At 48.7% G+C, this 22,414-nt stretch overlaps 11 protein-coding genes across 11 annotated transcripts; 6 read left to right on the top strand and 5 right to left on the bottom strand.

Moving 5' to 3' along the window:
• Nucleotides 1-84: 84 nt before the first annotated feature.
• On the bottom strand, nt 85-471 carry N7503_009834 (uncharacterized protein; the record flags this gene model as incomplete). The annotated part of the gene is made up of 1 exon (XM_057069380.1): nt 85-471. The coding sequence occupies one exon, from the start codon at nt 469-471 to the stop codon at nt 85-87; it is 387 nt and encodes a 128-aa protein (XP_056915991.1).
• A 2,019-nt stretch (nt 472-2,490) lies between these two features.
• On the top strand, nt 2,491-3,782 carry N7503_009833 (biotin synthase; the record flags this gene model as incomplete). Its single annotated transcript, XM_057069379.1, has 2 exons — nt 2,491-2,700; nt 2,817-3,782. The coding sequence occupies 2 exons, from the start codon at nt 2,491-2,493 to the stop codon at nt 3,780-3,782; spliced, it is 1,176 nt and encodes a 391-aa protein (XP_056915990.1).
• Nucleotides 3,783-4,057: 275 nt separating this feature from the next.
• On the bottom strand, nt 4,058-5,072 carry N7503_009832 (protein-S-isoprenylcysteine carboxyl O-methyltransferase; the record flags this gene model as incomplete). Its single annotated transcript, XM_057069378.1, has 2 exons — nt 4,058-4,146; nt 4,223-5,072. 2 exons carry the CDS (start codon nt 5,070-5,072, stop codon nt 4,058-4,060), a joined length of 939 nt encoding a protein of 312 aa, XP_056915989.1.
• Nucleotides 5,073-5,720: 648 nt separating this feature from the next.
• On the bottom strand, nt 5,721-7,060 carry dph1 (2-(3-amino-3-carboxypropyl)histidine synthase; the record flags this gene model as incomplete). The annotated part of the gene is made up of 2 exons (XM_057069377.1): nt 5,721-6,880; nt 6,946-7,060. The coding sequence occupies 2 exons, from the start codon at nt 7,058-7,060 to the stop codon at nt 5,721-5,723; spliced, it is 1,275 nt and encodes a 424-aa protein (XP_056915988.1).
• A 256-nt stretch (nt 7,061-7,316) lies between these two features.
• On the top strand, nt 7,317-8,515 carry N7503_009830 (hydroxymethylglutaryl-CoA lyase). The gene is made up of 2 exons (XM_057069376.1): nt 7,317-7,592; nt 7,656-8,515. Exons 1-2 carry the CDS (start codon nt 7,341-7,343, stop codon nt 8,463-8,465), a joined length of 1,062 nt encoding a protein of 353 aa, XP_056915987.1. The 5' UTR covers nt 7,317-7,340; the 3' UTR covers nt 8,466-8,515.
• A 653-nt stretch (nt 8,516-9,168) lies between these two features.
• Nucleotides 9,169-10,605, top strand: N7503_009829 (uncharacterized protein; the record flags this gene model as incomplete). Its single annotated transcript, XM_057069375.1, has 1 exon — nt 9,169-10,605. The coding sequence occupies one exon, from the start codon at nt 9,169-9,171 to the stop codon at nt 10,603-10,605; it is 1,437 nt and encodes a 478-aa protein (XP_056915986.1).
• A 1,150-nt stretch (nt 10,606-11,755) lies between these two features.
• N7503_009828 (uncharacterized protein) lies at nt 11,756-12,317 on the top strand (the record flags this gene model as incomplete). Its single annotated transcript, XM_057069374.1, has 2 exons — nt 11,756-12,189; nt 12,311-12,317. 2 exons carry the CDS (start codon nt 11,756-11,758, stop codon nt 12,315-12,317), a joined length of 441 nt encoding a protein of 146 aa, XP_056915985.1.
• Nucleotides 12,318-13,424: 1,107 nt separating this feature from the next.
• N7503_009827 (sugar porter family MFS transporter) lies at nt 13,425-14,777 on the top strand (the record flags this gene model as incomplete). Its single annotated transcript, XM_057069373.1, has 1 exon — nt 13,425-14,777. The coding sequence occupies one exon, from the start codon at nt 13,425-13,427 to the stop codon at nt 14,775-14,777; it is 1,353 nt and encodes a 450-aa protein (XP_056915984.1).
• An 818-nt stretch (nt 14,778-15,595) lies between these two features.
• On the top strand, nt 15,596-17,364 carry N7503_009826 (putative carboxylesterase; the record flags this gene model as incomplete). The annotated part of the gene is made up of 3 exons (XM_057069372.1): nt 15,596-15,956; nt 16,021-16,299; nt 16,358-17,364. The coding sequence occupies 3 exons, from the start codon at nt 15,596-15,598 to the stop codon at nt 17,362-17,364; spliced, it is 1,647 nt and encodes a 548-aa protein (XP_056915983.1).
• Nucleotides 17,365-17,576: 212 nt separating this feature from the next.
• On the bottom strand, nt 17,577-19,063 carry N7503_009825 (FAD-binding oxidoreductase; the record flags this gene model as incomplete). Its single annotated transcript, XM_057069371.1, has 3 exons — nt 17,577-18,400; nt 18,454-18,577; nt 18,635-19,063. The coding sequence occupies 3 exons, from the start codon at nt 19,061-19,063 to the stop codon at nt 17,577-17,579; spliced, it is 1,377 nt and encodes a 458-aa protein (XP_056915982.1).
• A 1,398-nt stretch (nt 19,064-20,461) lies between these two features.
• Nucleotides 20,462-22,066, bottom strand: N7503_009824 (ankyrin repeat domain-containing protein; the record flags this gene model as incomplete). Its single annotated transcript, XM_057069370.1, has 1 exon — nt 20,462-22,066. The coding sequence occupies one exon, from the start codon at nt 22,064-22,066 to the stop codon at nt 20,462-20,464; it is 1,605 nt and encodes a 534-aa protein (XP_056915981.1).
• Between the last annotated feature and the right edge of the window lie 348 nt (nt 22,067-22,414).

Here is a 22,414-nt window from a genome sequence, read left to right as displayed (position 1 = left end):
CAACAAGCTCCATTCATGATACGTTCTGCACATCAAGTCGTAGAAACACCAAAAGCCCCATTCAAAATTATACCAAGATCGTAACTATACTTTACATTCCTGGTGGGTCACAATCCTCCATTCGCCATCGGAAGCCTGAGACCACGTAGTATGCGATGTCGCCCGGTACTTCCTGCCCTCCCTCTCCGCATGGACTTTGCATGTCACTGTTGCTGCCATCAAATCAATGATGAAGATTCGAACTTCATCCATTCGATAAGTGTCGAACCGGTGGAACGGAGCCCTCAACGCCTTTCTGAATTTGTCATGGTCTTCTAGGGTGAGGACCTCTTTTTTCGGGAACATAAAGTTGGCTTCTGGGTTGCTTAATTTGATTAACTCGGAGGCTGGATCGGCACATGTGAGGGCTGTCCAGAGCGCAAGTTCTTTATCGGAGACTTCCTCTCGGATCCGGTCGTAGATGTCAGGCATGATGGGTGGTGGAGGTGGAGATGTAGACCTAAGTTGAGTCAAGAGATGGTTGATTAGACGTGTCACGGACCAGCAAAATTTTTGGAAGACATACCAGATTAGATGGCGAGTGATATCCAGAGGCAACCTTGAAAGACGCAGGTTGAGGGTTCTGGAGGCTCTGATAGTTTTAATCAGTTGAACGCTTGGTGAGCCAGTTAGATTAAATGACGTCAGTGGGATGACATGACGGGCTTTAATTTATTTCTGGCGATCAGCCACTTATTCGGTCATACAGGCACGCTGTGGTCCTGTCAAGGTGTCTTTGCCCCACGATAACGGCCAGATCGTGTCACGGTGGCTTGTGCCCGCGCGTCATTCTGTTCATGCGTCATCGGCCTGGTGATGCTTCAACGTTGGCTGTACCTGCTGACCAACAAACAAAGCATTTTTTGCTTGATGGTACATAGATAATACCACGGATAAAATGAACTGAATTTTCGAGGAATAAATCAGTACACTTGGTGCCTCATTCTCCCAAGGTGGGCTGCCCATGTGCGTAGGAGGACTATGGGGAATCCTAAGGTTCCAAGTTTTCATAGAAGCGAGCAGTTATAAACCGTGGAACCTGTCAAGATAGCCGACCACACGTGCAGTCAAAAATATTGGCATGTTGGAACGTTCAGTTTAACTCTAGATATAAGAATACTAGTCCTTAAACAATCCATAGTGCCTGTCCCTGAGCTGATGGGGTAGATCTGGTGGGAAACTGATTGTGTATAGTGGGGCCCACCAACTCAACGTGGGAGGCCGATTCCTGTTGAATCCCCACTTCCTCATATCTATAGTTAGATGAATTATACAGTCGACACACTGGAGTATTAAAAATATCAGCTAAGATCTTGTTCACCGGGCTGCAGGAGTTTCACGCACGTTTTCTGCCCGAAGACCCTGGCGTAAACCTTGGCGGGCGGCAGTTGTGTGTAGGGATCACGCAATACCTTCCCTCACAAAAAAAAAAGGCCCATAGAAAAGAGGACACCTCCAACAAATGAGCCAAAGCAGAAAATAATCAGTGGTTAATGGTCATTCCATTAAGCCCAAAAGACCTATACAAAGCACATTGTAGTTGTCTATGTATAACATAGGCAAGGGAAGAAGCTGATTTCCGATCGCCAGAAACAGATTGACCGTGATTGGTATTGCAAACCTTGAATGATACAATATTCTGGAGGCTCCCTTCGCTTTTGTTCTTATTACTCACATGCACATGCCAAAATCTAGCCGAAATTGCCCCGAGTGGTTCCCAAAGCGATTGGATCGCAACTCACGGGCTATTTGATACTCCAACCAAATTGACTCACCTAATTACAAGGCTAGAGGCGAAACCCCAGATTTGCTCGGTAGTCATTATCTCGAGAATCCGCATCACGCGGCTATTTATTCTGGACTTCCCTTCAACCGATCCTGCACGGGCCGTCGTCTCCTAATATGATGCCGATCATTGGCCGGTGAAGGCCCCTGTGGATCTCCCGCTCCTAATCAATGACGCAAATGGAGAGCTCAACGAATTCGGATTGCCCACAGTTAAACTCGCAAAAATATTCCTGAATCTACACTGTTCCTGGATACCGGAAAATAAGCATAGGCCAACCTCGGCTACCTACGGGCCGATATCGTAGGAATTGAGTTCGAGGTTGAAGATCGAGGTGAAAGAAAGGAATTTGTCTCCGAGGGAAACGAGAACCCGTATTTTAGTGCTTGCTTGTTGGGGCCAACGAGGCTGGACTCAACCCTTTCCCTATTTCGCCCGTCCTGTAATTAGTATTTCCGGTATGATGCCATCTGGTGTTCTGCAAAGACTTAAGGTTGCCCATGGGATCCAATGACATTGATTAATCCGCGGTCCTACCTTCCCCACATGATTATCGTAACCGTCGAGCCGGTGAATCTTCCCCTCCTTCGACTCATCAACTCCGTATAACAGACTCCGTTCCCTTTTCTCTTTCCTCAATTTGATTCTCCCACACAAAACCCAACATGTCTCTCCCCATCCCGCGGGGCTTGCCCCGGACCGTTCTGCGGTCCTACGGCACCGTCCAAGGTCCTCCCAGTGCTACCTCGCTTGCCAGCCGCATCCCCAATGTCCTGATCGAGGCAACTGCTGCGACAGCCCCTCGCACCAACTGGACTCGCGAGGAAGTCAGCGCAGTCTATAACACCCCCTTGAACCAACTCACATATGCCTCGGTAAGTGCAGACTTGGTCGCCGACCATGCATTGGTGCTTTAATTGGCGCCCCGGATATCAAATGCCGTAGCCTCGGATAAGCCTCAAGCATCCGAATCAATACTGATAGCGTACAGCAAGCACTGCACCGCAAATTCCATGATCCATCGGCCATCCAGATGTGCACATTGATGAACATCAAGACCGGTGGATGTAGCGAGGACTGTTCATACTGCGCCCAGTCTTCAAAACACAACACTGGCCTGAAGGCTACCAAGATGAGCCCTGTGGACGAAGTCCTCGAGAAGGCACGCATGGCCAAGGCCAATGGCAGCACCCGATTCTGCATGGGCGCCGCTTGGCGTGACATGCGCGGCCGGAAAACCAGCCTCAAGAACGTCAAGCAGATGGTCTCGGGTATCCGTGACATGAACATGGAGGTCTGCGTCACACTGGGCATGATTGACCAGAACCAGGCCAAGGAGCTGAAAGAGGCCGGTCTGACCGCATACAACCACAACCTCGACACCTCGCGCGAGTTCTATCCCACGATTATCACGACCCGCTCGTACGATGAGCGTCTGCGCACTCTGGACCACGTTCGTGACGCCGGTATCAATGTTTGCTCTGGTGGTATTCTCGGTCTGGGTGAAACAGACGCCGACCGTGTAGGCCTTTTGCACACCGTTTCCAGCTTGCCTTCTCACCCCGAGTCCTTCCCTGTCAATGCTCTCGTTCCGATCCCTGGAACACCGCTCGGTGACCGGAAGATGATTCCGTTTGATCGTTTGCTCCGGACTATCGCTACCGCTCGTCTTGTCATGCCCGCCACTATCGTTCGTCTTGCTGCCGGTCGCATTGCGCTGTCGGAGGAGCAGCAGATTGCTTGCTTCCAGGCTGGTGCCAATGCCATCTTCACTGGTGAGAAGATGTTGACTACCGATTGCAGTGGATGGGACGAGGACCGTGCGATGTTTGACCGCTGGGGCTACTACCCCATGAAGAGCTTTGAAAAGCCGGAGGTACCGGGTGCCGATAAGACCACTGTGACCCCACCCCCCACTGAGTCCGAGAAGGCTGCGCCGGTCGCAGCTAGCGCTTAGATTGATCAAAGGGGTTTGGTTTTGCTCATGTTTACAATCATATGGTCATCTTGATGATGCCGTCTCTCAAAAGAGAGTCTCAATATACGGAATAGGATAACTTGGTCGATTACTATTCACATATTCCAATGCCTCCTTTTCCAATATGAAATGTTCTATTCTACAGTAGACCGCGTAATTTGTACAAATAAAAAATAAACAGAAGCCGAACCTTAGCCCCGGGATCAAACCCGGTCTATTCTAGCTCAAATTTCAAGATCAGGGGTATCGATGTATCAACGAATCAGGGGAATTCCAACAGGAGTCGACTGCCTGTAATGGACATACTCAGCACCGAAGAATTGAATCAAGAATGTCTCCTCACCTATTAAACCAAACAGTCAGTGAATGTCCACAGCAAAGAAAAACAAAGAAAAGCTGGAACAAAGGGGACCACTCACGCTTAATTCTCGTCGAAAAGAATTTCCACAGCACCAACGAGTACGCAACAAAGCACACCACATTTCCTAGCACTAACTGAGTCCCCAGACCCCACCAAAAGAACCCAAAGTAACTTGGATGCCGCAAAAACCGATATAGCCCATGCGTAACAAGCATATGGCCCGACCTATGCTCCGACTGCACCTGGTGATTGAAATTACTAGCCGCTTGCGCCATAGCAAAAGACCGAATAACCTGACCAACCCCCGTAAGCAGCAACCCAACAACGAGAAGTAGCTGGATAGAAGTTCCGAACACAGGTTCAGTCACAGAAAGCCATTTCCCCAGCGTAAATTGTCCAGGCCAGAACACGTGCGACACGATACATTCCACGATGGCAGATCCGTGTGCCACATTATAGGCCCACCCATTGCTGGATAACAGGAAAGCTTCCACGTCCGCAGCGCGCGTGTTGTATGTAGCCGTGATGTAGAACTCGAGGAAATGGAATGCGCTGAGCGAGGCGATGAAGAACGGGACGCGCCAGAGGGGCGTTGGGAAGACAGTGATTAGGAGGAGGGTGGTCGTGCTTGTAATGCCGAGGGATGTACCGATAAGAAAAGCGCGCAGGGAGATTCCCGATAGCGATTTCGTGCCCTTTGGATAATTTGAAATGTGGGTGTCTTGGTCTGCGGAGCTGTCCTCCGAGTCTTCGGAGGCGGTGCTATCGCGTCGGCCTGGCATGAGGGAGGATGGGTGCCATTCTTGGGAAGGATGTGGGTGTGTGATGCGCTCCATTGGCCAGGAAATGTTGGGGTCGCCTTGGGAAGGCTCTGAGCCTGATGTTATGGAGTCGATGATCGAGGCCATTGCGTGGGGTCAGGGATAGCTGGGTCGCGGCACGTGGACGTGTATCATAGGAGATTGACGGGTGTCTGTGGTCGGCCCCGGGGGCAGATGGCTTTGAGGGCCTTTTATAGCTGGACTCGGGCGAAGTTCATTATGAACAGGGTAGTGGTGGAGAACAATCGGAATTTGGAGAGATTGTTGTTCTTTTTCTTTGGAAGGTCCCCACATGGCGCGGCCTTAGCGTTGTCTAGATCGCCAGGGACTAGGTTTAGGGGAAGGTATGCGTTCTTAATCAGTACATACGACTGTGATAATCTATTGTTTAACGAAGACACTGGTATTCTGTGTATCTAATCGTAACCATGAGTGCGTCAACAATTAATCGTCGTGGCTTTAAACGACGCGGATCTCCTGATTGAACTTCAGAGGGCTGATTCTTTCCAAGATTGTGAAACCTGACCGAGTAAGTTATATGTCGTGTGAAGAATAGACGCTCTTCATAGAGCTATTTCCCGCTACTGTGAAGCAAGAAAGTTGTAGTCTTCAACGTAAAGGTATGTTCATTCTCTTTCCCGAAGGCCAGACCCGCTGTCCTATGCTCTATATTTTCCAAGGCTGGGTGGGGTATATACTTTTATGTCATGAATATGGGCTTAAGCGCTCGGTGGATCAAGCTGTACCACTAACAGCCTGCTGAGGCTTTGTGCGGCCTAACCCCTCTTTGGCGTAGAAGTCCATAGGATACACTCCCTTGTTTTCAGTATCCCAGTTTTCACGCACACCAAGAGCAATAAGTGCCTCATAAGGTGTAAGCAGAGGACGGGAAAATGCATAGCCCCAATCGATACTGAGTCGAGGACAGGCAATTTGCACCCAACATTCGACATCCGACATGGAGGCCAGTTTACCTGGGAAAATCTCACTCAATAGCAAGTTCACAACAGGAATACCACGGTCGGCCAAATGGCGCTCAATCATGGCCATGGTGTTAGGGTTTCCTTGACGGCCCAGGGAGCCTAGAATGATGCCCCATTTCTTAGCGGATTTTGCGGTAGCAATAGCATCACGCCTGATTGTGTGCATCTCGTCGTGATCATAACTCTCTCGTGTCAGAGTGCGCGAATAGGGATCGTATCTGTATGCGGGGATGGTGGGATTATGAATCATCGCGGATTCGAGATGGAAACGGCCATCTCCAAGGTAGAGAATGACATCAATTTCGGTTTCAGAGAGTGTTGGAGATGTGCAGCCAAGAATCTCGCCTTTAGAAAGAGGCATGATTTGCGGGACAACAACACGGAAACCTGCACGCTCAAGTACAGGCTTGAGGCCATGGAGGGTAGCGTTGAATTGGATGGTACCAACCGTTGCGATGGTTTGGCCGGGCTTGAAATTGCGTTCCAAGGTGGCAATCAGGTGAGTGGTATCGATACTGATGTCGACGAAGATGTATAATGTCTTGATTTTAGTCACATCCACTGGAATCAAGCAACTGTGCGCATAGTGAACGAGCAAGTCGCAGCCCAGGGCGCGGGCAGTATAATCGTCAATGCAGCAAGCGCCATAGGTCACGTCACCCATAATCAATGTCTCGATACCGGGGCAAAACTGTTGGAGAATATCGGAAATTGTTGTAGCAAAGATCAACAGCCCCTCGGGGAACTGTAGAGCCACACGCTTGGCCTCGGATGTGCGAACACGGTGAATGGTCTTAGGGATCTCGAAGGAGTAGTTCTTGGGAAGCAATTCGATAGCGGCTTGAATATCGGGGTCATTCAGGATTTCTGGCGGAACCTGATTGAGGGTTCTTGGGGTTCGGCGGGGTGCAGCTGGCACAGAAGGAATCGAGTTAGCGCTGCCATTGCACCATGTGAGAGGGGTTGTTTTTGGATACCTTTTTGAACAGCTGTGGACTCGACATCTCCAGTATTTGGACTGGCTTGAGCCTGAGCTTCAGCAGTACGTCTACCGACGAACCGCTTCTTGGGCTGACGAAGTGTGCTGTCCATTTTTTAGGTGTTTTCAAGTGATGGAGGGGTGACCGTGGATTGATAAGACGACTTTTCCCCCGCGATAATCTTTTTTTCTGCAAAGGCGGTGTGGGAGGTGGGACGATCACAGACACAAATACACGCTAGGCCCGGAAAGGCCAAGTGCTCTCCGCATCTCATGAGCTCCCCCTCTCAGTACTCTCGTCCTTCTATGCGTCTCCCATGTCCCCCTGTCTGACTCAAGACTGTTCTGATATTCAAACAAAGCTGCTATAATCTCCTTATTGAGCTCTTCACTATGCTCACTCGGCCTCGATTGCGCTTCTTCACGGCTCTTCGATCGCCCATATCTACACGGCGGCTTGCGACCGAGTCGCGGTTAGCCTCGGACCATGTTCGCATTGTTGAGGTCGGTCCTCGAGATGGATTGCAGAATGAAAAGCAGTCCATTTCAATGGAGACTAAACTAGACATGATTCAACGACTAGCCAAGACCGGCGTTACCACCATAGAGGCAGGGTCTTTTGTCCCGGCAAAATGGGTGCCACAGGTGCGAAGTTCAGTGCATTCGGGCTTCAGAAACCCACTAACATGGCTTACTCAACTTTGATAGATGGCTAGCACTTCAGAGATCTGCCAACAACTTCTAGTGTCGCCACCTTCAGCTCAACATACGATTGCCTACAACTACCTTGTGCCGAACATCAAGGGACTCGAGAGCCTAGTGAAAATCATGGATGAGACGGGTGTTCCGGCGGACGCGACCGGTGTCGACTCGAAGGCTGCGACCACAACGGAGATATCCCTATTCGCGGCAGCCACCGAAGCATTTTCAAAAGCCAACACAAACTGTACCATTGCCGAATCCCTGGAGCGGATCAAGCCCATTGTCACATTGGCGAAGACCAGGAATATTCGAGTCCGTGGATATGTCTCTGTGGCACTGGGATGCCCTTATGAAGGCCCCGAAGTAAACCCGTCAACAGTGGCGGATATAACTGCGAGTCTTCTGGAAATGGGCGCCGACGAGGTTTCAGTGGCTGACACCACAGGCATGGGCACAGCACCACGGACAATGGAGCTTCTACAAGCATTGAAGGCAGCCGGCATTGCCAATACAGACCTAGCACTACACTTCCATGATACTTACGGCCAGGCTCTAGTGAACACGCTTGTGGGGCTGGAACATGGTATTCGGATCTTTGACAGCAGCGTTGGCGGCTTAGGTGGCTGCCCATATTCTAAAGGTGCGACTGGGAATGTTTCGACAGAGGATCTCATCCATACAATTCATAGCCTCGGTATGCACACTGGCGTCAACCTGGAAGAAATGTCGCGCATTGGGTCATGGATTAGTGGGGAACTTGGGAGGGCGAATGACAGCCGAGCAGGCAAAGCGACACTCGGTAGACTATCGGAGTAATCATGTGTTTTCTTTTTGGTTTCCGATATCTTTAACTCGGCTTTTCTGTTACATTCGGCACGAGGCCCACCTTGACAGCTGTCGGGATATTGCACGTTGAAGTTTCATTGTTCAACTATTCGCGTGGTTCGACTGGAGAGATCCTTTCATTTCCCGAAAAGCAGATTATATGTCCATAACTTGATCAGATGATATTTAGCAATCGCATTTTAGTGCTTCGCCTACAGCTCTCAATCTTAGAAGGTTTCTATATATTCCGACTCGTCCGCTTTCTCACTGCCATTTAACTATGCCCAGTGATCGATATTTGCGGTCAGTGATCAGTACAGTACAAAGAATATCAAGACACCCGACACAAAGGCATTTCAAGGTTTGAAGTGGTACATTTATCACTTTATTTAGTCGTCGCAATGCTTCATATTGCCACCGCACTGTCCTATTATTGGTGTCTTTCGAGGACATAATGCATCAATGAGTATGAACCAAACAATTGAAAATGACAAAGACCTTGACAAAGGAGAAAAACAATCTAATCCAGCTGACAACATGTCTTGATGTCTCATTCGAACGATATATAATGGTGCCATGGACTCGACCATTGCACAACTCACCACTTCTGGAATCATTCTTATCCAGACAGCACCACCTGGGCATCAAACCTCGACCCCAATTCCCTCGAGTTCTCCCTCAAATTTACTGCCAGATGGCTCCTTCAGCTGCAACATTTTACATTCCACTACCTGAGCACATTTCGCATTTTCCTGGAGATCTTAGTGTCCTACCTCTTGAACTGCTTTGGTTGGTCTTTGATAAAATTCTCAAGGACAGCCCTCGTCTAACCCACGGTGCTCTTTGCTCTATTCGAAAATTAGCGCACACGAACAAGCAAGCAGCAGCGCATATCGATTCATATCAACACAATGGCAATCATATTGACAGTGCTGTTCGCGACGTTCGTTGGTGGACCTACAGTACTGCAGAGGGTACAATGAATGAAAACAACACACCCGTTTATCCAATCACCAGTAACGAGTCTGATGTTATCACAGGAACGATCCGAGACGATTGTCCAGACTGCTTCATGTGGCTGCGTACGGTTATTCCAGACCTGGACGGCACTGGAGTGAATGAGTATGGCTGGAGCTTTCTTGCCATTGCAGGGCATCATGCCTCCTTCAGGATGCTCAAGTACTTCTTCACTGTGAGCCCGTACCACGACCCTTGCATTCCACTGATTTCTCGGGCAGCCAATGTTGCGCGCCCGACTATGACCACCATGCGGATGATTACCGACCAGCACAATGCGGAGTTCCTTAGAGCTCTTTTTGACTTTCTGGGACATCGAATTCGTGAGTTGAACCCAAATACTGGCAAGCTAACCCGCGAGGAGACACTTTGTCTTTGCGCATTTGTTACTCCCGCTTTCGCTGAACAGATAGAGAAGATCGGTGTGACACTATACGAGACGCGAGATGTTCTACCGTTTAACCGCAATGCATACCATGCAGCTGTTCTTAACAGCACCGAGTTTCTAGATTACTTGCATGCAAAATCGTCGCTCCCTATTAACGCGCCTGATGGTGGAGGTGAGACCCCCCTTCTCTGTGCAATTCGTGCTAACCGACTAGACTCTGTTCTATGGCTCAATGAGCATGGTGCTAAACAAGACTGCAAAGGCTGGTCCAGACTGACAGCAGCTCATATTGCCGTCAGGTTGACCTCCGAGGAAAGCGAGAAGATGCTGGAGGCTGTTATTCCTGCTCCTACATCTGATTCTGAGGCAATCGACCCCAGCGCTTGTGGCACTATGCTCAGAGCTCTAGTGGAAGGTCTGAGAGAAACCATTCAAGACGAGGGGGCCCATATAAATACTAACGGACAGGAATGCGTTGCATTCAAGCAGATGCATGAAGAGCGAGCTATCAGGAAGTGTAAATTGATCTTGGATGCGGCTTCAACTGCCCATGATCTTTCGTCCCGCTTCGCAAATATGGAGGTGAGTTTCAGAAACTTTCATCGCTCCGGTCTTCAACAATTTAACCAGGCGAGAGAAATGGCCGTGAGCCTTGAATTTGGAAGACTGGCGGAGGTTATTCGAAGCACTTCTGGTACCCAGTCGAGCCCGACTTTTGTCCCCTAGTCTTGGTAGACCTTGATACTCGTTATTCATATTTCTTATTTCATAGCTTCGTTAATAGATTGATGATTAATAACATGAATCAAATTTGTCATCAGATACTCGACCAGGAGAGAGATAGAAGGAGATACTCGGCAGGTATAACGGTTCACGGCCATATAATCCACCCGTCAAGATACAGAAAGCCCTCAAATGTGTTGATAAAGGCTGATTTTTACAATAGGACATCTCATATTACAAGTCAAACAATCCGCTCACTGTATCGATTCGTGAATGCCGGGCGTTGGAAGTTTCCGGATGTATAGAACACCTGCAACATTCACATTTCCATAATAAGTGAAAGTCGGGCGCCCGAAAGCCTCTGCTTCCATGGTCGCTCATCAAGCTTCTCATTCACCATGGGCTTGGTCTTTCGCTGATGCCTCAATTAGATATGCTTCAAAAAAAAAAAAAAAAAATACATCCAAGCGTCTGATTTCGAAAATATGTTTCTTCTATTTCATGTCTTCGTTCCCTAAATTGAACAAGTTATTATTACCCGCTGTGGGGCATCACAAAACACAAAAAATCAATCATTGCTTACTCCAAGGTGTGATGAAACCGCAAGGACTAGATTAGACCAGTGATACAAAGTCTTAAAATGTGGTCTTATTGTTTCCTTACGCTTTGTATTTTGCATCTATTTTAGTACGTAATGGCTTTATTAGGCCTTGAGAGGAACAATGAAGTACACAAAGGTGCTATAAAGTTTCGAAAGAAGCAAGGGTCCAACTTCGGCTAGGAAGCGTTGTCGTCCAAGACAAGAAAACCTTTGTACTTAGACAAAGGGCAAGGCCGAGGAACAATAGTACATATCTCCAGAGAATAGGGTTGTCGAGATTATAAAATATCCTATTTCCTAGCTCGAACAAGAGCATTAAATCAACAATATCATAATTTTGTGTCTATCCCAAAGTCGATTTACATCGCCTTTCCGGTTCGCATGATTATTAAAATTCTAGGTATGTTCATCAAACCCTTTGTGTCTGAAGTCGTGATCTCAAACGAGGTAAATGAGTTTCCCGAAGCACGAAGAACTCTTTCTAATCTTCTCTTGAAATGGAGCAAGAATCTCAGAGATTTAGAGGATCAGTGTATTATTGGTGTTGCTAATATGGCTGACATCTTGGGGGATCTTGCTACAAAGTTTGATATTATCAAAATGATAGCTTATGAAGGTGGTGCGTCTCCAGGTCGTTGCTATGGCTTGAAGTGCGACATTATTCGAAGTACGCTTCATGATGTGCGAAATCGACTTAAGCAAGACCCAGCAAGCAGATATCAAGTGGCAGAAATTTTGGATATGCTGAGCAAGCATGTCGGGAGACTGTCATTGAATGCGTATGATACTCAAGATCTCTTTGCGATCAGAATGGATACAATGGTCGATCTTATGGAGAAGAGATTCAACGAGAATTGGCCGGAAGAGAATTCCGAAGCCGAGCGCAGGCATCTCGAGCTGTATGCCATCTGGGGCCGCCTTTGTGTGGCTATGCCCTCTTGTGGTTGTCTACAATGCGGCAAGAGGCGGTTACATAATGCTGGCAGGTAAGTGGTCATTTTGTTGGCGAGTAATTTCCAAGCTTTCTTTCTTGCTAACTGTAGTCTGAATAAAGCAAACCAGGACCGTAAATTATGTTGGATCACTGATTGGAATTCCATAATATAGGTTCTAGCTTCGTCTCACTTGAAAACCTATATTTGCACAGTAGACTTAATACGTTGTCAAGCACTTTAGCGCGCAGGAGGCCTCATCGTAGTAATTCGAGGCCTTGCATATTTTGAGAGTCCAAATTTCAATTTATTTCTCAAATTGAGCGAGATCAGCCACCAAAGAATTTCCAATCAGCATGACTCTCTTCAAGTGGGTCTCTCGTATAGCCGAGGACCGGCTTCTTTGTCCGAGCGCCAACCAGTTGCAAGGCTCGTTACGTATAATTAAATTCCCAATTGACCTCATATTATTAGAATTCACGGCAGTCCTTCAACCCTGTATAAAACAAGCATAGATAGTCCACTAGGCTTGGCTGTAGATCCAGAGAGGTAATCATATGTTAAATCGCTGCCCGCAACCGACCATACCGGCTGGGTCCACTGGGTCAGTTGTGGGGGAAATAAAATTCCCCGCGTTTTGCAAACAGGCACAGAAAGTGGGATTCTGGGCACCAATTGTAATTGCTAAACAGTTGCGTGTTCATTGGGAATAAAATAAAACTATTAGCAATAACTCAACATGGCGTCCGGGGTTGCATAATCCCAGGGTTGCAGGGGTGGAATCCCCCGGAATTACCAGGGTCCCACCAGATCGTTTTGAGTGTGGCATTGATGTTGATCAACGGCGGACGCCGATGCCCGCACAAAATCACCAGCTTCGGTTACGTATGACTCCGGTATAGGATCCGTGAGCCTAGGTTAACCTGTTAATGGATCCGAATTTTGCATATAGGGGCCCGCTTGCCACTTTGTGCTAGTTCTTTTCTTTGGCATACAGATATTCATCATCCTTTAAATCATGGGGCTCAAACCGTATATGGGCCTAAGGGGCAATGCCCTCCTCCGGGCGGCTGTTATGCTGGTTGTTTGCCCGACTTTCACCTGTTATGGATACAATATGAGTGTTGCAGGTGGATTATTGACTCTCGAGACTTTTAATGCCCAATTCCCACGAATGGATACATTGCATGGTGATGCTGCGACTAAACACGAAAATTCTACTATTCAAGGTTAGTGCGGCTGAAATATGGTTATTTTGGCTCCGGAGTCCGGGTTAACACGTGGGCGTCATGGCAGGCACGGTTATCGCACTTTATACCGCAGGAGGTATCTTTGGTGCTCTGTCCTGCATCTACCTCGGCGATCTCCTTGGCCGACGAAAGGTCATTTTCATCACCAATTTCATTGCTATAATCGGCGCCATCCTCATGGCTTCATCGTTCCAATTTGCTCAGTTTATTGTGGCGCGATTGATTCTTGGCCTGGGAATTGGTGGTTATCTTGCGACTGTCCCTGTTTGGCAGTCTGAGATTTCTCCTTCACATAAGCGAGGTTCCAATGTTGTCACCGATGGCATATTTGTTGGAATCGGTGTTACAAGTGCGTTGTGGATCGACCTCGGCTTCTACTTCATTAAAGGCAGCTCGGTGTCCTGGAGATTCCCGCTCGCCTTCCAAGTTATTCTGTGTCTTATTGCCATGACCTTTATAATGTTTCTTCCTGAGTCGCCTCGTTGGCTCATTAAAGAGGGTCGCATTGAAGAAGCCCGGGAGGTCCTCGAAGCTCTTTTAGATGTTGATGCTGATTCTGAGGTAATCAGAAATACGATCTACGACATTGAAACATCTCTAGCCAAAGCCGGGGCATCATCTTGGCGTGATATGTTCACTATGGGCGAGCAGCGACTTTTCCATCGCGCATATCTAGCTGCAACAGGCCAGATGTTTCAGCAAATGTGTGGAGTGAACTTGATCACCTACTACGCAACCACAATCTTCCAGCAGTACCTTGGCATGGACGCTGTGCGTTCTCGAATCCTCGCTGCCGCCATGGGTCTGACACAACCGCTAGGTGGATTCCTCGCCTTCTATACAATTGACCGTCTAGGCCGCCGTCCTTTGATGCTCTGGTCTGCGGGCGCTATGTCAATATGCATGGCGATTTTAGCCGGCACAACTGGGCAGGAGGGAAATACTGGCGCTCTCGTTGTAGCAGTGGTGTTCCTTTATGCCTTCCAGTTTATTTTCACTGTCGGCTACTCCGGCCTGACATTCCTGTATGCTGCAGAGATGGCACCACTACAAGTCCGCGCCGCAGTCAACGCTGTTTCAACTGCCACTGTGTGGGCCTTCAACTTCCTATTGGCCGAGATCACACCTGTTGGGTTTGACACGATCTCCAACCGATACTACATTATTTTCGCCGTTACAAACGCGGCAATCGTGCCCTGTGTATATTTCTTCTTCCCCGAAACCAAAGGACGCACCCTGGAGGAAATCGACGAAATCTTCGCACAGTCGAAGTCTATCTTCGACCCTCCTCGTGTCGCACGTCGTATGCTCCAGCTCCAGGTTGGCCAGGAGCAGTCTGACAATGGTGATAATAACACTTCCAGCGACGAAGCTGTGAAGATGAAGGTATAGGTCTTTGTGATCTATCCGAGACTAGGAATGGCCTGTGGCCTCCTTAAGTGACTCTACGTATATAAACTAAGGGGCTAGCTCCCCTCGTTCCGAATTATATGACCTCTTACAAATAACAATATACGATGAATGGGCCTCGACCCAGAAGAACCTCCAAATCGATTTTTTCCCAAGCTTCTTTAGTGCCTAGATAGCTTGCTCTCGATGTGCATTTTGTAAGCGGGGCATAATAATTATAGATTTCTACCCCAAATTCCCCCTTAGGGACCACGGGACCAATCCATAGTGGCACTCGGGTACAAAGTGGATACCGTCCCAGGGGAATACTACCTGTTCCTATTTAACGCGTCGCGACTTATATTGTTGTTGACCTATATTTGAACTTTCAACGTCTACCCGAGAACTTAGTTCGAAGCCCCGATACTTTTACTTGCGCGGGTGTTGCATCGGCGACAGATCTAGTCACCGAGCGCCGAGACTCCCCGCATTCCTTCCGTTTCTCCAACTTTGAAGCTCCAAATTGCCGATCCGCTCGTCTCCATCACCAATGAAAAGCTCCATTTCATCCTTTATCTCGGCAGCCATTATCTACAATGGATAAGAAGGCCAGAGCGGAATGGCGGAACTGTTTTTGACGGGCGATAAAAGAGCAGCGTGTCCTGGACAGTGCGCATACCTGCAGAACCAATAATCTAAAAAAGTAGTGTCGTCCTCGTCAGCAATAACCTCTTCTCTTACCCTATTTGTTAGGGTTTTGAACTCCAGTTGCCCATCCGCTCGTCTCCGATTGCACACCTTTCCGAGAGCAATTCGTCGAAATGGAAACATCTCGTCGCCCCTATCTGAAGGATCTCGCCCACCGCGGCGTCATCCAGGGTGCCACGATCTCACCCACTGGAGAGAATTCAGATTTCTGCCACTACTTTGGCGGCGTTCGATACGCTCTCCCTCCCCTCCAGCGATGGCGACGAGCTCGCCGATTGCCGTCGACCTTCACCTACGGCACTCAGCAATCGCCCGGTCAGTGCGACAGCGGAGCGGGGTTATGTCCGCAACCCGGCTTCCTGCAGCTCTCACCTGAGAACCCGGACGCCTGGACGGAGGACTGCTTCCAGTGTAATGTTTGGGTTCCAACAGGCGAGGCCCCCAAAGGTGGATGGCCTGTGTTTGTTTTCATTCGTACGTATACACTCAGCCAGTCACCTTGGCATCTGAGAAATAGATACTGATCTGCAGGCGTTAGATGGCGGTTGGCTCCAATTCGGCTCTCCAAATGGCTTTAATGCAGGAGCCTTGCTAGGCGAAGCGGATTTCAATGCTGTGGTTGTCATGCCTGCATATCGCGTGAATCTCTTTGGCTTCCTTTACTCGACTGAGTTGGCAGAGGATGCCGCGTCTGTCGGCGAAACAGTGGGTAATCATGGATTTTGGGACCAGAGACTGGCGTTGGAGTGGACCAAGGATAATATTCATTTATTTGGTGGAAATTCCGACAATATCACGATCTCCGGTTACTCTGCGGGTATGATCGAGCTTCTGTGACTTTGTCTCAGACCTGAGCTGACTTCAAATTTGAATAGGTGCCAATTCTGTCTTTCACCAGCTAGCATACGACCTCCGCCAACCCGATTCGCATGCCATTGTCCGCCAGGCATGCATGTTCTCCAACTCGCCCGCCGTGCAGCCCAAAAGTCCAGCCGAGACACAGATACAATTCAATCAACTCCTCACTGCACTTGGAATTTCCCTGACTCTTCCCGGAAACGAAAAGCTGGCCCGACTCCGATCGCTACCAGCTAAAGTTCTGCTCGAAGCAGGGAAGACAATTGATGTGCATCAATTCAGACCTACAACTGACGCTGGCTTCGTTCTTCCAACACTGTTCGAGTCTCTCGACAATGGCGAATTCGCGCGCAGAATGCTCGCTCGGAACGTCCGACTAATGATAGGCGAGTGCCGCGACGAAAGATATCTATACGCTGTTTGGTTCCCACCCAAAGCCAACACATTATCTGCAGTCCGGACGCGTCTGATTGCCGATTATCCCGAGAGGATTGTCGATGCTGCTCTCCCACTGCATTTTCCTAATGGCCAACTACCATCCGATTGCAAGGACTGGGTCTCTGACGCCTGGGGCAAGATTTATGCCGATATGCAGGTCCACCACATGCAACGTGGCTTCATCCATGCGCTCACTTCTAATACTGGGGGTGTGGATGCGTCGAGCTTACTATATAGATATCGCATCGAGTACCGTGCCAAGTGTATGGATAAGGCGATGCCGATCGAGTGGGGTGTGACACACTCTTCTGATTACCCATTATGGTTCTGGGGTAACGGAGATGTTCTTACCTCGACTGAGAGGAAGAACACATATGAAGCATTGGTTGGTCCCTTGAGCCGTTTCGTGCAGGGCCAGACTGCGGCTGGTCAAGATAGGTTTGGCTGGGGAACTAGCGGGCAAGAGAGCGTGCGAACGTTCAAGCCAGACGGTACGGTGAAAATTGAAGGTGATGCAATGTGGAAGGAGGGAGTTCATGTGTGGAAGAAGCTTAGACAAGCCGATCTGTCTAAGCCAAAGCTGTAAATGCAAACTATTTGCTTAAATGGAAACAGAACTAAGTCCTCGGGTTGAAGTATCCACGTGAAACCCCGAGGACCACAGGTGTATAGTACATGTGCATAATATAGCATGACCAATGCAATTGCAGTCAACAAAACAATCTCTCGAGGCGTCCAGTACCCAGGTGCGCTATACTTCCAAACGCATAGCTGATATCAGGCTGGGTCCTAAGCTGATCACAGCTTCCACTCATGAACATTTGTCAACCCAGCTGTGCCTGACTTGTCGTCTTCATCCAAATATCCACAAACGCGACCCTGTGGGTCCCATTTGCGCCGAATGGCCATCAATCGCTTAGCATTATCATCAGCCCAGAACTTCGTCCTACGAACCTGGAAGTCCGAATCGCCCAGGTACGCTCCGACGGACTGTCGCTCAACCTTCTTCATCACATCCTTCACCCACGCTTGGCACCGCGCATCATCGGATTCCTCCTCCCATACTGTATACAGCGCAAAGTAATGATCGGAGTGCATGCTGAGGGCCATATCTGGCAGCTTGCGGCGGCTACATGGGTTCATCGCATACCACAATGAGAATGCCTTTCGATGGGGCAGGGTAGTGAAAGCTTCCTCCAGAACCGCAGGGACATCGGCGTCATTGTTGATAAACGCGTTTTCAGCACAGTAGCGATGCTTTTCAGGATTGGCGCCTTCCTGATTATCGTATTGCTGTTCAAGACTATCTTCCCTGCAGAACCACTCATTGATGGCCCCGTCAGGACGAGTTTCTTGTGCTGGACGGAGAGCTTTCTCTGCCTCTTCGGGATCATCTTTCATCACGACGAACAAAACGAAAAAACACATTTCGTCGGAGCCTTCGGGGTAGTGCGAGATTGCGGCAATTTCAGTATCGTTATCGAAGGTTTCGGTGATTGATAGGAGCCAGTCAAAGGCCTTTCGGTACAGACTGATGGGGTACACATAGCCAGAAGATCGGAATCCTCTCTTCGGGTATGGATTCAAGCTGAGATGGAATCTGGTTACAACACCAGGGAAGCCTTAACATGAGAATTAGTATGTATTTTTTGATGAATAGATACATTGGACATACCAGGCCCAGCTCCCCGAGCTGCCCAGTACAGATCCTGATTCTGAGTCGAATTGCAATGAATCAACTCGCCCTCAGCAGTGACTACATCCAACCCCAGGACCCTCTCACATGCCCATCCCCAATTCTGTTGATTTCACTGTCAGCCATGGATTTAATTCTGTTCAATATCTCCCAAACCTACTCGGCAATTCCAGCCCATACCACCTTGCAGCAAGAACCCACCCAGCCCCACATCTGGGCAATGACCACCAGGAAACATCAACCCATGGTCCTTGATCAGAGCGGAATTGAGCTCACGACCAGTCATACTTGGTGTGGCTATTGCCACTCTATTCTCCGGATCAACCTCGACCTGTTTGTAGTTCCCCAGGTCAATCAAGATAGAATTGTCACGGACACTCCACGCGGCCCACGAATGCCCACCCGATCGAACCGCCACGCGGCACTTCATCTCCACGGCCATCTTGACTGCTTTGACAATGTCCTCTTCGCTGGCGGCCTTCACGACGGCTAGGGGAAATCGCGAGGGACGGCGGTGATTGAACACGCGACCAACACGCGCTTCCTCGTAGGCATCCTTTGCGGCGGAGTCTCTCCAAATTATGTCCATACTGATTAGGGTATGCAGCGAATGATTTGTTGGGGGATTGTAAGATTCGAAGTGTGAATTAGAATTCGGGGGATTAGAGGTGAGGGGCTGGGTATTTGTATCACTCCAACCCCCATCATCAGGCCGGGTTCAAGGGCCGAAGATTCAGTCGGACGTAAAACCTACCGACTATTCGGGTGAGGCGTGGTAAAGATCGTGGATGTGGACCTTGAATTCCCCGTGGGGTCGTGGGGTCGTGGTGCGTAAGTGTGGTCCACATCCCGATGTGGGGTTTGTTGCTTGCAGAAAGATAACAAGTCGACTAGAAAGTCGATGTCCAGCTTCTCTGATTTCCAAACTTGGCCATCTTTTTCGGGCTTTTTGACCAACACACTGTTTAACTATCACGTTTGCCCCGTGTAACCCATACGTATACATGTCACACGTTCCAGGTGAATGATGTGGATGTAACTTAGTGAAGCTTCTATAATTAAGGTCCACCACTTAGGCTATACTCACGGGACAGAGCCTTGGCAAAAGACAGAGTCAAATTTCAATAAACCATTTGAAGACCAGCAGTGTCAGATAGAGCAACACCCAGTCAAGCTGTTTGTCCCGTGAGATATCTTTGTCGTCTTCCAGGTGTCCATGCCATTTGTACCGTGATTCTAATGGGGTATTTCAAGCTCATAGGAAGTCCGAGCTTCTTGAAATTGTTACCCGGGGCTCACGCTTGAAACGAGTGCGAGGCCATTCTAGAACGGCGCATACATCGTATCACCAGCCGAGTTCTCCGCCATGCATGTAATTGGAGTGTATTCTCATATCCAAGGCTTTTTTTCACATGAATGACTTGGTCGATGGTGTAACCCTTCAAGTGACAGGCTCTGGGGCCGGCTCCTCTGGTTATCCGTGTAGTTTGATATGGGTTCAATGATGAACCAGCCGGCGCTTATGATTTTTCGCCTTAACGTACCAAGGTGGAAAGTGGACTTTTGGTCCATGGAGATCCGCCAATGATTTGATCTCTTGCAAACCAGATGGACGAACCTTGGAAGTACGGGTATCGAAGGAACACTGCTTCTTTCGTTGCTTTTCCATCTATTTCCTTATCCTTCTCGATTTCCATCGTCTCTCCCTCCTCAAGAAGGTTTCGTAGGAATCTCGAACGCACGGAATCTTGATGTTTTCAATGTGAATTACTAAATGAATCACAAATGGTCGAAGACGCCAAATGCAGCGAGGCTACAATCCAAATGCTCGCAGGATTTGCGTCTCCCTCCAATCACCAGACATTACCGAGCTATATAGTGAGTACATTTCCTTGAAGCGGCCGTCGAGTAGAAGCAACAAGGGGTCTAGGAAGAAAGTAGCTTTGTCATTGAACATTGATTTTTCTAATCCGTGAGAATTAAAACTCTACAATAACGTCGGACGACCAGATATGTCTTCAGAACCAGTTTCAATATCCTCCCTTTTGACCAGTAGCTCCACCACTGCTTGGTGTCTACCGTCAGATGCCCATTTTAAAGGCGTGCGACCAGTCAGATCTTTGGAATTAGCTTCAACATCCTTCCTTTGCAACAGCAGCTCCACCACTGCTTGATGTCCTCCCGCAGCTGCCCATGATAGAGGCGTGCGACCATATTCGTCTTTGCCATCAGTTTCAACATCTTTCCTTTGCACCAACAGCTCCACCACTGATCGATGTCCACCCGCAGCTGCCCATGATAAAGGCGTGCGACCAGCTTTGTCTTTGGAATTAGCTTCAATATCCTCCATTTTCACCAATCGCTCCACCACTGCTTGACGTCCCCCCGCAGCTGCCCATGATAAAGGAGTACGACCAGTTTTGTCTTTGGAATTGGTTCCAACATCCTTCCTTTGCATCAGCAGCTCCACCGCTGCTTGATGCCCACCCGCAGCTGCCCATGATAGAGGCGTGCGACCATATTGGTCTTTCGAATCAGCTTGAACATCCTCCCTCTGGACCAGCAGCTCCACTACTGCTTGGTGTCCTCCCGTAGCCGCCCATGATAAAGGGGTGCAACCATATCTGTCTGTGGAATCAGCATCAACATCCCCCCTTTGAATAAGCAGCTCTACCACGGCTAGCTTGCCACAGCTAGCTGCTACTGACAGTGGCGTATCGCAAAGTGGATTGAATGCATACTTCTCAACATCGTCACGTTGAACTAGCAGCTCCACCACTGCCAAATGCCCGTTTTTTGCAGCCCACCACAACGGCGTACGATGGCTATCATCAGTTGAATCTGCGTCAACATCGTCTCGCTGCACCAGAATTTTTACCACTGCAAGATGCCCATTCTCAGCCGCAAATGACAACGGTGTACGACCACCGTCTTCGGGTAGCCATCTTCCCCTAGCATCTTGGTCATAATTAGCCGCGTCAGCATCAATATTGTCTTGTTGTAGCAACAACTCCACCACTGACACATGTCCGTATTCTGCAGCAAATGATAGCGGGGTTCGATCGTAGGAATCCTTCGAATTAGGATTAACATTGTTTTGCCGTAGAAGCAAATCCACAACGGAGAAGTGTCCGTGTTCCGCAGCGAACGAGAGGGGCGTTCGAGATCGATAATTCTCCAAGTCAGGCTCAATGCCATCTCTGTCGAGCAGCATTCTCACGATCGGATCATGTCCCATTTTAGCAGCCCAATGAAGAGGAGTCGATTTATCGCGATCAAGTTCATTGATACTCATACTAGTGCGGGCAAGGAACCTCGTTCTTGATGTTTGTCCGAACGTCGCAGCCTGATGCAGCGGTGTAACTTCATCATGTTTGACGGCGGTAATCAAACTTTTGGCGAGAAGAATTTTCAACAGAATCTCATCTCCATCCCTCGCAATAAGATGCAGTAGTGTTTCGCCATTCTCGCCTTTAACGGCAAGGTGATGGTGAGTGAGAAATTGGCCAAGGCCTTTTGCAGCTTGCAAAAGATTCATCAAGTCATCGAGCTGTAGAAAACCAGCGATGATTAAAATCAACTCAATGGGCATAGAAGCCGCATCTTTTAGTACTACTCGCATATTCAATCAAAGCATCTATGCTCAGATATCCCGGTCCAAAGGGAGGCGCAGAATAAAGGATCCGGCCCAATCTCCACGTGATCATATCTCAAAGGAATTAATCGGTTTCTGCGAGGAATGACCACACTTGTATAACTATGACTCATTCGTATTTACCAGTGCATGCAGTCCTCTTGAGAAGGGAATGACTCAAGTTAGATTTACGTTTCTCGAGCTAAGTAAGATTTGGGGGGGTAAACACCGACTCCTTGTATGACTCCACGCCTTTTTATTTAGTCTCCTTGCATGAAAGTTTCTTTTCAGATTCGAGATCATGAG

The sequence above is a fragment of the Penicillium pulvis genome, assembly GCF_028828015.1.
Source record: "Penicillium pulvis strain IBT 33274 chromosome Unknown scaffold_8_segment0_segment0, whole genome shotgun sequence".
Lineage (NCBI taxonomy): Eukaryota > Fungi > Ascomycota > Eurotiomycetes > Eurotiales > Aspergillaceae > Penicillium > Penicillium pulvis.
This window is presented reverse-complemented; position numbering and strand designations above follow the sequence as displayed.

Coding starts and splice junctions, on each gene's coding strand:
- N7503_009830 (XM_057069376.1), top strand. CDS start 7,341: ATGCTCACTCGGCCTCGATTGCGCTTCTTCACGGCTCTTCGATCGCCC. Junction 7,593..7,655: donor CGGCAAAATGGGTGCCACAG/GTGCGAAGTTCA, acceptor CAACTTTGATAG/ATGGCTAGCACTTCAGAGAT.